The 13,444-nt window shown below is 30.9% G+C and overlaps 1 protein-coding gene across 1 annotated transcript; it reads right to left on the bottom strand.

Moving 5' to 3' along the window:
- Positions 1 to 5,034: 5,034 nt before the first annotated feature.
- On the bottom strand, positions 5,035 to 13,437 carry LOC134711311 (BRISC and BRCA1-A complex member 2-like). The gene is made up of 11 exons (XM_063571844.1): positions 13,245 to 13,437; positions 11,194 to 11,270; positions 10,355 to 10,452; positions 9,799 to 9,990; positions 9,141 to 9,215; positions 8,575 to 8,675; positions 8,231 to 8,330; positions 7,697 to 7,767; positions 7,263 to 7,345; positions 6,583 to 6,736; positions 5,035 to 5,626 (listed from the first exon to the last, which is right to left on the bottom strand). Exons 1-11 carry the CDS (start codon positions 13,373 to 13,375, stop codon positions 5,560 to 5,562), a joined length of 1,149 nt encoding a protein of 382 aa, XP_063427914.1. The 5' UTR covers positions 13,376 to 13,437; the 3' UTR covers positions 5,035 to 5,559.
- Between the last annotated feature and the right edge of the window lie 7 nt (positions 13,438 to 13,444).

Here is a 13,444-nt window from a genome sequence, read left to right as displayed (position 1 = left end):
GACATTCGTTGAACATTTGAATTCGTGGTTCACCTGTACCCACGAAACCCACGAAAATTGGTATACAACCAATAATAATGAATCCACAGTAATACATTTATTACAGAAATTAAGAGATGTTGACTGTCACTCAAATAAGACATATTCAATGCATTGTCTTTTAGTTATTTGTAAAGCTGCAATGAAAACTCCACACATTTTATTCATAGCATACTTTTACTAACCATTTGCAGGTTGATAATAAATTTTAAGGAATTTTTAATTAAGACTTGTGATAAACTGTGTATCTCTGTATCCACCTGGTATTTTGAGTGATCATGTGGTCATTTATGGTACAGATCTGGTACATTTGGGGTTCTAGGCCAAGGACTCTTTTTCACAACAAAGACAAACATTCCAGTATACTATCAATTTAAATCCCTAGATTATTTATGAAAAGTTTAACTAGAATAAATGTTGCATTCCTTATTTTTGAGGGGGGGGGGGGGTTTCATATGTTACTGCTGTTATTAACCTTGATGTAATTGTTGTGTATCAGATAATATATTTATTGTTTATTATCTTTTTTTTTATGTATTATTTCTTTATTTTTGGGATGATTAAAATTATTTTTATAGATGTGATATTCATTGCTTCCCTTGACAACAGTGGTTGAATTTTCTTATAAAACTTAAATGTGCTCTATATATGAGTAATATCATACCATCTGCAGCACATCCTGTAGTAAACAAATAATTTATAAGAAGTAAAGTTGGACTACATCTGAATGGAACTTGTACGGTCTGAAGATTTTATTTATTTAGGGAGGTGTTTGGTTTTTATACGACCACAACATTTTTACTGGGTTCGTATAATGGTTACATGTTGTCTGCATCGTCATCAGAAGACGCATTTAGTTTCCAGACAATAACTTAAGTTGAAGTGAATGGAACTCTATGAAATTTGAACAGACGGTTCAATAGCACTAAATGAAGGTTTTTTTAAGCAACAGTTAAGGAATTAGGGACAAAAAGATTACTTATTTTGGTGTTAATATTGATTCCCTTATAGGGTCTTTGCATCAGAACTAAATACATTTATTTAAAAACCAGTAGTTGGCATGACACAGGTTATGTTCTTCTCATATATGTTATGATGGTATGATACTAAACCCGTAAGGGGAAGGATTGTGCCTGATATTCATAGAATGAGGACATAATCTTTCAATCAGTTTAATTGAAGTCTGGAGCTGGCATGTCAGTAAACTGCTAGTAGTCTGTTGTTATTTATGTATTATTGTCATTTTGTTTATTTTCTTTGGTTACATCTTCTGACATCAGACTTGGACTTCTCTTGGACTGAATTTTAATGTACATATTGTTATGCATTTACTTTTCTACATTGGCTAGAGGTATAGGGAGAGGGTTGAGATCTCATAAACCCCCTTGCATTTTTACTCCTGTCCAAAGTCAGGAACTAGTATATATATTTGTTTAGGGTCCAGCTGAAGGAAGCCTCTGGGTGCATTGCAGACCTGTTGGTGCTTATGGTCAGGTTGTTGTCTCTGACACATTCCCCATTTCCATTCTCAATTTTATTTTTGTAGTTTCTGGATAATAACTTGTGTGTAATTGTATGAATCTTTCTGAAATTTTACCACAAGGTTCCATATTTCAAAGGAAAGCCTTGGATTGACAAATGTTCAGGGATAAGAGACAAAAATGGGCCAAAAAAGTTTCAAGCTTGAATATTGTGTTTAAACTTGCCCCTACTGCTCAGGGTTCAATCTCTGTGGTTGTATTAGACTGCGCTCATGGAAGCATTTTTATACGACCGCAAATTTTGAAAAAAATTTCGTTTATATTGCTATCACGTTGGCGTTGTCGTTTGCGTCGTCGTCGGAATACTTTTAGTTTTCGCACTCTAACTTTACTAAAAGTGAATAGAAATCTATGAAATTTTAACACAAGATTTATGTCCATAAAAGGAAGGTTGGTATTGATTTTGGGAGTTTTGGTCCCAACATTTTAGGAATTAGGGGCCAAAAAGGGCCCAAATAAGCATTTTCTTGGTTTTCGCACTATAACTTTAGTTTAAGTTAATAGAAATCTATGAAATTTTGACACAAGGTTTATGACCACATAAGAAAGGTTGGGATTGATTTTGGGAGTTTTGGTTTCAACAGTTTAGGAATTAGGGGCCAAAAAAGGGCCCAAATAAGCATTATTCTTGGTTTTTGCACAATAACTTTAGTTTAAGTAAATAGAAATCAATGAAATTTAAACACAATGTTTATGACCACAAAAGGAAGATTGGTATTGATTTTGGGAGTTTAGGTCCCAACAGTTTAGGAATTAGGGGCCAAAAAGGGACCCAAATAAGCATTGTTCTTGGTTTTCGCACCACAAAGTTAGTATAAGTAAATAGAAATCTATGAAATTTAAACACAAGGTTTATGACCATAAAAGGAAGGTTGGTATTGATTTTGGGAGTTTTGGTCCCAACAGTTTAGGAATTAGGGGCCCAAAGGGTCCAAAATTAAACTTTGTTTGATTTCATCAAAATTGAATAATTGGGTTTCTTTGATATGCCGAATCTAACTGTGTATGTAGATTCTTAACTTTTGGTCATGTTTTCAAATTGGTCTACATTAAGGTCCAAAGGGTCCAAAATTAAACTTAGTTTGATTTTGACAAAAAATGAATCGGTTGGGTTCTTTGATATGTTGAATCTAAAAATGTACTTAGATTCTTGATTATTGGCCCAGTTTTCAAGTTGGTCCAAATCTGGGTCCAAAATTAAACTTTATTTGATTTCATCAAAAAATTGAATAATTGGAGTTCTTTGATATGCCAAATCTTACTGTGTATGTAGATTCTTCATTTTTGGTCCCGTTTTCAAATTGGCCTACATTAAGGTCCAAAGGGTCCAAAATTAAACTAAGTTTGATTTTAACAAAAATTAAATTCTTGGGCCTCTTTGATATGCTGAATCTAAACATGTACTTAGATTTTTGATTATGGGCCCAGTTTTCAAGTTGGTCCAAATCAGGATCTAAAATTATTATATTAAGTATTGTGCAATAGCAAGTCTTTTCAAATGCACAGTATTGTGCAATGGCAAGAAATATCTAATTTCACAATATTGTGAAAAAGCAATTATTTTTTTTAATTAGAGTTATCTTTCTTTGTCCAGAATAGTAAGCAAGAAATATCTTATTGCAAGATTTTTTTTTAATTGGAGTTATCTTTCTTTGTCCAGAATCAACTTAAATCTTTGTTATATACAATATACAATGTATATTCACTTTTTACTACCAACTGATAAATTTAAATAATCTTTAACATTCAGTGATAACAAGCAGTTTTTTTTACATCTTAATATTTATGATGTATTTAAATGAGTAGTTATTGTTGCAAACTCCATTAGAATATTTTAATTGAGATTAGTTTTGGAATAAGGGAAAGGGGGATGTGATTAAAAAATTTGGTTCAATTTTTCTCATTTGAAATTTCATAAATAAAAAGAAAATTTCTTCAAACATTCTTTTGAGAGGATTAATATTCAACAGCATAGTGAATTGCTCTAAGAGAAAACAAAATTTTTAAGTTCATTAGAACACATTCATTCTGTGTCAGAAACCTATGCTGTGTCAACTATTTAATCACAATCCAAATTTAGAGCTAAATCCAGCTTGAATGTTGTGTCCATACTTGCCCCAACCGTTCAGGGTTCAACTTCTGCGGTCATATAAAGCTACGCCCTGCGGAGCATCTGGTTACATATTGATATACTGATGAAAATTCAGGGGTACATCTAGACATATGTTTTGGTTTAGAATCTTTTAGAAGGTATGAAGTTAAGTGTTAACTTTATAAAAATCACTTTTCCAGTACTGTTAAAATGTATTTACCTCTTAAAGTTGCAATTAAGGTGCATCCCCATTCTGTCAAACTGATCAACCAATAAAAATCAGCTTGTTTGATTTTTAGAATGCTGAGTGAAAACTCCACTAAAAAAATATTAAAGTGCAAAACATTTTGAGATGTTGGATTGCACTTAAATATGTGTCTGTTAGTCTATGGAAAGGCATATACTATAAAATTTACAGAGTGTGATTATTTGTGTTTTTGTGCTTGTTTTGGAACCAGTGATATAATTTTCTAATAAACACTGTTATGTGATCCTTCCATGGATATTACCATACAAGTGTAGTCTTCTCATATTTAACTAAAGATTTTAATGAAATACAGTGGAACATGTCTAAACCAAACCCCATCAGACCTGCAGTTTTTGACCAGATAAAACAGATATTCAGTTTCTACAGGTTAATAACTGAAGAACATTTATATCAAAAGTGCACATGCTGAAATGTCTTGCATGCTTTACTAACCCTTGAATTTTATGTTGAAAGTCTTATATATTAAGGTTTCACTTCAAGTATCTCATAACAAGATCAAGGACAATGAGGTCAAGGTCAGATAAATCCTGTCAGTTAGACACATGTACCTTATAATTAATCCATACATTCAATATAGTTGACCTTCTAATATTCCTTACAGTAATTGAAAAACAGACCAAAACACAAAAACTTAAAATTGACCAATAGACCTTGAAAATGAAGGTCAGATGATATCAGCTGACATGTACCCCTCAAAAACCTACTGTTTATAGTATCTTAATAACAGACCTCATCACATTACTTGAACCTTGATCAAGCAAATAAGGTTGAGGTCAGGTGAACCCTGTCTGATGGACATGAAGACGTTACAAGGAACCCATTTACCAACTATAGCACTACTACACTATTTTCCATTATAATCAGTCTAGTAAAATACAGCTCTACTTCACTATTTCTAGTAATAAGCAGTTGCTGAACCATGAAATACAAGGTCAAGGACAATGGACATATGAAAGAAAATTGGTCACATAAGGTATCTGCATACAAGGTATGAAGCATCTAGGTTGTATACCTTATGAAATATAAAGCTACATACAAATAGTTTACATTGATGTTGGACAGAAGGATAGAAATAACACAAGTTTGGAAACAAATCACATTTATATATATAATATTTTTTATTATAACTGGTTAAAAATTAACAATAACAGACAATATAAATTGTATGGTTGTAAATGAGAGATTTTCAAGATATTATATTGTTGATTGAGAGTTTGATGATGAACCGTTAGTAAAGTTTAAAATATATAAAAATTTCAAAATGTATACAGTACTTGCTGAGGTATGAAAATGAGTGAATAATTATATCTACATGTATCATATGATTAAATATTAATCATTTTTGTTCATAAATAAATCCTGTTCCAAATACTAGATGATTAATTCTATACATGTTCTATCTAGTCTCTTTATAAATTGACCATACTTGAAGTTTACTTAAAAGTTTTGTATCATTAAAGTCATTTGTGTTATTTTTCATTACTTCTATTTGAAATGAAGTTCTGGATCTAATCTAAACTGAAGATATCAACACAATGCCCAAAAATGGAATCCTGGATCTAATTTTAAACTGAAGATAAAAACACTTTGCCCGTATATAGAATCAGATTTTTTTTTCTTCAGTTCAATGATCCACTGTGGACAGATGCTTTCTGAAAATCACTGATGTTGTTCAAAATAAAAGACCTGGAAATATAAATAAACAGTATTTACAATCTCAAAAGCTAACAGTTCAGTTTGTCCATTTAAATGTATGACTTTTTACATGAATGACTGCTTGCAACACATTACTATAAAATCTAGCTTCAATTTCAGCTTTAACATATAGCTTGGTTGATTTATATTATCTCTATTGATATAATTATCTCCCTTTAACGTTTTTCGAAATTTCAAATTTTGAATTTTACTATGAAGAGCAGTCCAATATATATATGCAGACATTATAAAGTAAATTTGCTGAATACTAACTTTGTAATGTCTGTATATATTTTTTACACTGCCCTTTGAAAGTATTGATGCAAAAATGAAAACTTCTTTTCAAAAATGTCCAAAAAGAATGCATTTTTTCATGAGTTTTAGGGTGAAACTGATTATTCTTCAAATTATAGTCATCAGTGCTTATAAAATATGTCTGTAATTTTTTAATTAGACTTCCAAATCATAATTGATTTTTTTTTTATAATTTATTTAAGGGAGATAATTTAGTACAATTTGACTGATCGCCCAGATTGAGCTACAACATCTTAACAGAACCTGTTCAACAAATATTTTTAAAAATATCTAAAAAAAAAACAAAAAAAAACAACTTCTTAACAGGCAATTTAATTGGTGTTTCTGCAACAGTATCTTCTCTTTTATAAGGAAATGTTGTCGAACAAGTCTATCAATCCTAAAACCTGGAGAGCCAGATAGTGTTTGTTCAAGGTTTCTTTCATTTAGATTGTTTGTTGACACATGGGGATAAAGGGAGCTGTAAGTTGTATTTGTGAATACAATTATTAGTGTTTCTGTAAAAATCTTTTTTCATTTACACTCATGACTTTTTGCTTGAAATCTAAATACATATGAAATGTAATGGTTAACAGCTATAACAAAACCATTCTCACTGACTGTGTTGGTATATACTGTAAAACTCTACTTACTTTGCTCTTTGTGCCATTTCATTCCCAGTCCATCTTGGACTGTATGGGTAATCCCCAAAAGGTTGAATGAATGGTTTTCGCTTGGCATCTTGATGATATATAGACTGGAATTTGAATTCTGGTTGTTCTTGTGGAAAAAACTGTGGCAAATCAACTTGAATAAAAACAAATACCAAGATGAAGTAATTAGATTTATTATTGACAGCATAACACCTGGATTTGATTAGAAACTTAATGCAATATTCTACTAAATTTAGTTGTGTAAAATATGCTGTTACTTATGATGATATTTCATCCTATCTGGGTGAAGATATGAAAAATGACTATTGTGTGCCCATCCTTCTATTTGAAAAACTGAATTGGATTCCCCAATAAGCTAAGGAATAAACTATATCAGGCAAAAGAGTTTAAAATAAATAAAGTGATCCTATTATAATATGAATATGAATATTTCATTTGTTTTGTTCAAAGCAGCAATGTATATAATGAGAGATTGTGATACAAATACTGCAAAAACTAGGCAAAAATAAAAGGTGTAATTTTGCCTTGACTTCAGTTTTGGCAGAATTTTTAGACAAAAAGTTTAATTTCCTCTGCAATGTAGGATACAGCATTCAACCTGAGAAACTTCTACTGTCAAAGTTTTGATGTTAAAGTTAGAGAAAATTATCTTTACTTACTTAAAAATATAAAGAAAAAATCATTCCATTCAAACAAAAAGCTGATCTTTGTAAAAGCATCTGCATCATATTCCAGTAATGATCTGTGAAATAAACAGAATAAAATAGTCTGTGAATATCGATACATATTAATGGTAAGATCTCATTGTTTCTTTTTTTATGAACCGAAAACAAATACATCACTTTAAAGATCTGTTTAAAAACAAACAAAACCATTAACCATAAAAAAAATTAATACTATCTAAATGGTACAAACAAAATGTAAATCAATCTGAATCATGGAAAAAATAAGCTGCTTACAGTAAATATTGTATTCAGATTTACTCTATATTCACATTATTTTAATAGGTTTATATCCTCAAATAGTAAAATTAATGAATTTTTCTTAGATTGAGTGTTTTCTCCTTTAAAACTGTTTTTATTAATAAACCTACCTTCCAAAATGACTTAAAAATGCTGCAATATATTCTTTTCTCCTATCAAAATTTGCAACTACTTGGTCAACCTATCAAAAAAAAGTCATCAGTACTGAAAAGCATCATTTTAATACAAATAAGTAGTATGTTCTCATGCTGAGTGACAATTTTTGTAAGTTCAAGAGATAAAATAATGCAAATGTCATGTATGTTGACTTTGCTTTACACAAAACTCCTTATATATACATTTGTAGCTAGGGCAAAGTTGACCATCACTGAAGTTGGCTATTATTTTAGGTCTCTTGATCAAATAGCTCCAACCCTTCTGCATATCTGCATATCTTTACATCTCTAGTTTTCAACGGTTTTGGCTTGTGCGTTTTCAATGAAGGTAAATCCAGAACATTTATTCAACGTTTAATATATATCAAGTGTTATTTTCATTTGGAAGAGTTTTTTTCTTAAACATAAAAAAGAGCATTTTGAATATCTTAACCTGTAAGATATTCAATTGTACAGTTATCTGATATTTTATCTTACAACTACTCCTACCTTATTAGATAATAAATTAGAAACATTTGGTACATAATCTAACAGACATCCATCTGATGGAAAGGCTGGTATTCTTAAATTTGCAGCACCACCAAGTGCACTGAAACAGAAAACACAAGAAATATTAAGCAGTTATCTCCCTTACATAGGTTAATTTGAGAAGGGAATCAAACATCTAGTTCTCTTATCCTCAGCCTAACTTACCCTTTCAATATATTTTTTTTAATTCAAAGATCAGGTTATTTTAAACTGCTAATCCTCCAATATAAAAATCAAAATTTTGGAATCAAGGGTAGATAATCCTACATTTTTCCACACATTTTCGTAATAATGAAGTCACTTACTGCTCAACTTTTGGTGATAAATATAACTGTGGTGTGATCTTTGAACTTGATGGAGACAGAAAACTTATGAGGAGGATGGCTGAATCTTCACCAGGATTATCCTGAAACATATATGGTTAAATTAAAAATATGTAAAATCCAGTTGTGAACAACCACTGACAATCCACTGAGTACTTGGCCATAAAACTTTTTACACTCATAGCCTCTTCTTTTTTTCTGTGCACAAATTTTAAGTTTATTTTTATTTAATTAAATTATTTACTACCATATAGTTGTCCAAAAGTTTTGACATTTAATCTTTCTTACGAAGCCTTAAGTAAACATTTGTAAATTAGAAACTTAAATATTGTATTGATATCTCAAATTTTTAAACAACATTATTTAATTAATGAGACCTAGCAAATAAGAACTTCCATCACAAATAAAGTAACAGTGAAACACAAACTAAACTATTCTAGAATAATCAACATGCTTTTATAGAGGTCTGTCATTTTTAAGTAAAACTAGAAAAGAATATTGAGTCACAAATATAAATGTGTATTTAAAACATGCTGTCACAGACTTACCTTTGATAAAAATGGAGGTATTCTGGTAAAATCTACTGGTAATCTGATTAAAAAGCTAATTGGTCCAACTTTTGACTGGAAAAAAATAATTGTAATAATTATGATGAAACCAATCAATTTGAAGAGTTCTTTTTATAAATAAATCATTAAACATGGTTACATGTATATATCAAGTTCTAAGATCAAAGTGGATTTACAGGAAAAATCAAAATATGAAAGTGAGGGTAAACATACAATTGTTCAGTTACATTATATAAAATAAGATGTGGTATAATTGCCAATGTGAAAACTCTCCACAAGAGACCAAAAGACAAAAGGCAAAGAAATTAACAACAGGTGTCTGATGTACAGTGGTTGTTGTATGTTTATGTAGTTCATAAGTGTTTCTCATTTCTCATTTTTAAATAGATTAGATCGTGGGTTTTCCCGTTTTAATAGTTTAACACTAGTTATTCTGGGGCCCGTTATCGCTTGCTGTTCGGTGTGAGCTAAGGCTCCATGTTGAGAGACGTACCTCGACCTAAAATGGTTTACTTTATAAATTGTTACTTGGAAGGAGAGCTGTTTCATTGGCACTCATACCACATCTTCCAATATCTATGAAGGACTGCTGTTTTTTGTTTCTTTGATTACATTCTATCAATTACCAGCTACATACCTCAAACCTAAGTATATGTACTTCTACATGTTGTGATGTGATATCTGATTGGTTAACTAGTGATGAATATTCAAATTGTAATCTGTCATAAGCTTCTACTATACGTTCCTGGTGGACCTTATACATTTTTAGAAGTTCTTCTATGACTTGGAGCAGGGCATAAGGATTATGATAATCCCAATCTACTAATGTCTATAAATAAATACATGAATATGTAAATAATCAACACATGAAAGTATGTGAAAATAAGTTGTTTTACGGTACTCTATATAGACATTTGTCTTTTGCTGAGGCAATGTCTTCCTCTTTTGTGTTTTACTTTAATTGGGCTTTCTACAGTTCTGCAGGCATTTTGATCAAAACTGACAAATTTTTCATACATGTATAACTTATAAAATCAATTGTATGCATTTCATTTGTATTTTTTTTGTGTGTGCAGTTTACATTGACACAAATGAACACATACATGACATATCAAATAGGTTTACTTCCTGTAGATACATTGTGTTAAATAGCAAATTTAATATTTTTGTATTATTTTATATGTAAGACAAACCTTAATATCAGCTATATCAGGTGAAAAATCTGTGTCTTCTGATCCAAATATAAAATCTGGAGATTCTTCTGGACTATATTTATCAAATATTACCTCCCCTGTTAATATTATAAATGTAAAATGATTTTTTGTTGTTGAATATAAGCAATACTTGTAATTTATTGAATATTTTTACTATCTTGATGTCAAAATACAATTATAGTCTAAACCATTGAGGAATATAGTTGGATGTTCCTTTAAAAATAATCTGTGAAATGTTGAATTCATTTGTATATGAAGCAGTCAGGAGTTGTCTTAAGTCTTGTATATGAAGTCTATTGGTTTTGTGTAGTTATTTTGAGTATTTTTTCATCATTTTAATGTATACAGCCAATTTCTTATACTTTTTGTTTAATTTATTAACAAGTTATTCAAACTCAGCCAGTTTAGACCTTTTAGAGGATGTATTATACAGACACCTGTATTGTAGAAGTCTGAAAGGTCATTTAAGCTACTACATGTAGGTGCTTTGTTAAGTATGCTGTCTCATTGAAGTTTATATCTAACAACTCCTTTTATTGTTTTTGGTAAGCTGATGTATGGAAAAATGAAGTTTCTTAGATCTACCACATGTAATGTCTTTTTGGTTATAATCATGGTTATTTGTACGGTCTTCCCAGTAACTTTAAAAGCAAATATTTTACTTGACATGCAACAGCTTACAAGAGGCTAAACAATATTTTGTTGTTGTGCAGCTACAATTATTAAATTAATTGATACACAGATAAGAATGTATACACCTGTGGGAACAAATCTAGTGTTTTTTGTTTGTTTCCAATATGGACATGATGGATATTTACATGTTAAAGTCTGTCCAGCATAAGGCAATAGTACTTTGAATCTGTCTCCTTCACAACCAGCAATGTATGACACAGACCTGTAAAAAAATAAAATGTATAATCATTTATAACTGTTCATGTACGTATTCTTTTTACATGTAAGAAATCTTTGACATCATAATCATAAATAAAACCGTTAATCTTTAGTCCTGAACTCTGAATCTCTGATTCCCTTCAGGAATTGTATTTTTCATATACACATGTAAGCTCACAAATAGAGCTGAAATTGTAAAAGGTGAGGTCAATTTGTGTGTTTAATTCTTTTTATAGTTCTTAAATTATTTTACTAACATGGATGTATTATTAAATTCAGAGTGAACTCATGATTTCATTCAAGAAATTTTTATAATAAATAAAGGCAACAGGAGTATACCGCTGTTCAAAAGCCATCAATCGATTGAGAGAAACAAATCTGGGGTAATAAAATTATCAATTCAGTTACAGTAATCGACAAATCAGTTAAATTTTACCTTTGTTTAATAAAATATCCTTATCATGATTCTTCAGGAGTCTCAAATAGCTATTTAACATTGTTTTTGGAAAAATATTAATGTGATTTGTCGATATCAGTCTATTCATGCTAAAAGAGAGCGTACATTTTAACATCATGCACCAAAAATTACCAGTAACGACATTTGGTTATTTTTCTAGTTATCGTTATCCCAATTATGACCCTCGTACATGTATATGCCTATTAGTGATAGTCATGTTAGTAATAGTATAAAAGTATACATGTGTACTCCAAATAATTATTTTTTTAAAAGAAGCTTTAAATTTTTGCTACGACCCCATCCTACAAAATATCACAGCATAAAAATAGAATATTCTTTCAATGAACTGTCCAAGGAGTCAAAATTATAGATTATCGTTGATAAAAAACAAGATTGATTTTCACGCTTGAGCGGAACGGCGAAGGTCAGAAAAGTAATTGAGTTGAAATGACCAATGATAAACTGTTTATCACAATTTTACCTATGACGACATTGTCAATTTCATGTCAATTTAAGGTTCATGTGGACCCTATGGCTAAAATGGCCGTATTTTCACCTCAAAATTTACAGACAAACCTGCGCGTCTGTAAAAAAATCAGGCATAGCATGCCCTAGATAAATGAATTGTAAGTATGTTTTATGTTTTAGAAAAATAAAAACTTACCAGGATTTTGCTGTGCACTTTTTTTCATTCCTTCAGAAGGTGCCAAAATAAACTAAGTTGGGAAACAGGTTTGAGAACTTCCCCACAGGTAAAAATTAAAGTGAGCATTTTTAATTGACATGGACATTAGATGGACAATAGATACCTGACAAAAAATGGTTATTTAAACTGTGTACCTGAGTGGACCATATCAAGGTAAACTCAACTGTTTGTTAATTTTATCATCTTCTGCAGAGACGAAAAAAAGTGTACGGCAAAATCCAGTTAAGTTATGAATTTTCTAAATCATACAATGCATTTGAATTCTATTTATCTAGGGCATGCTATGCCTTAAAACTTATCAGATGCACAGGTTTGTCTGTACTCAGAGAAATTTTTTAGGTGAAAATACGGGCATTTTAGCCATAGGGTCCACATGAACCTTAATAGGGCTCTTCACGGTTAGTTCGGCCATATTGGATAGGGGGCAGATTTCATAATAGAGGTAAAAATGGTGTGAAAAATACGGGAAAACATCATTAAAACAGAGCTGTTGCTTGGAAACACACATAGGATTTCCCACACTTTCATACTATTTCCACCTTCTTCCAAAAAATCTGCCCCCTATCCAATATGGCCGAACTAACCGTGAAGAGCCCTATTAGCAAAGCTGCATGCCCCATTAGTTTCTAGCGATAATTTTCATAACACTCGACTCCGCTGAGAAAGGAAATTATCAGTCAGTAAGAACAAAGGAAAATTAAGTCAAATAGCGATAATGATAATTGTTAAAACTATTACATTCTAGAAGTGTAGTACTACTTCTGTCACTTCTTGGAGGAAGGACAAAAAACAGCAATTTTGTATAAATAAGTTACCCCGATCTAACATCTGTTAATCTAGCTTTGCCTCCACATATACCAAAACATGAATGTTCTATCAATGTTTCTGCAAACTGTCGAATATCGGGTGAAATCCCCAAAAGAACATCATAATCGTTGTGATTCATTTCTGTTCAGCTGTATCCGTGTTTATCTTCTGCTCCGGTTGCTTTCGGTGATTATAATTTCAGACTTCC

The sequence above is a fragment of the Mytilus trossulus genome, chromosome 3, assembly GCF_036588685.1.
Source record: "Mytilus trossulus isolate FHL-02 chromosome 3, PNRI_Mtr1.1.1.hap1, whole genome shotgun sequence".
NCBI lineage: Eukaryota > Metazoa > Mollusca > Bivalvia > Mytilida > Mytilidae > Mytilus > Mytilus trossulus.
Note: the sequence above shows the minus strand (reverse complement) of the source record. Positions and strands in the feature narration are given on the sequence as shown.

What these genes read in the sequence shown, in the direction of transcription:
- LOC134711311 (XM_063571844.1), bottom strand. Translation starts at nt 13,375, where the DNA reads ATGAATCACAACGATTATGATGTTCTTTTGGGGATTTCACCCGATATT. An exon ending in TACCTCCATTTTTATCAAAG is followed by an intron (nt 8,676 to 9,140) that starts GTAAGTCTGTGA and finishes TATATGTTTCAG; the next exon opens with GATAATCCTGGTGAAGATTC. An exon ending in TTTTTTCTTTATATTTTTAA is followed by an intron (nt 6,737 to 7,262) that starts GTAAGTAAAGAT and finishes TTTTTATTCAAG; the next exon opens with TTGATTTGCCACAGTTTTTT.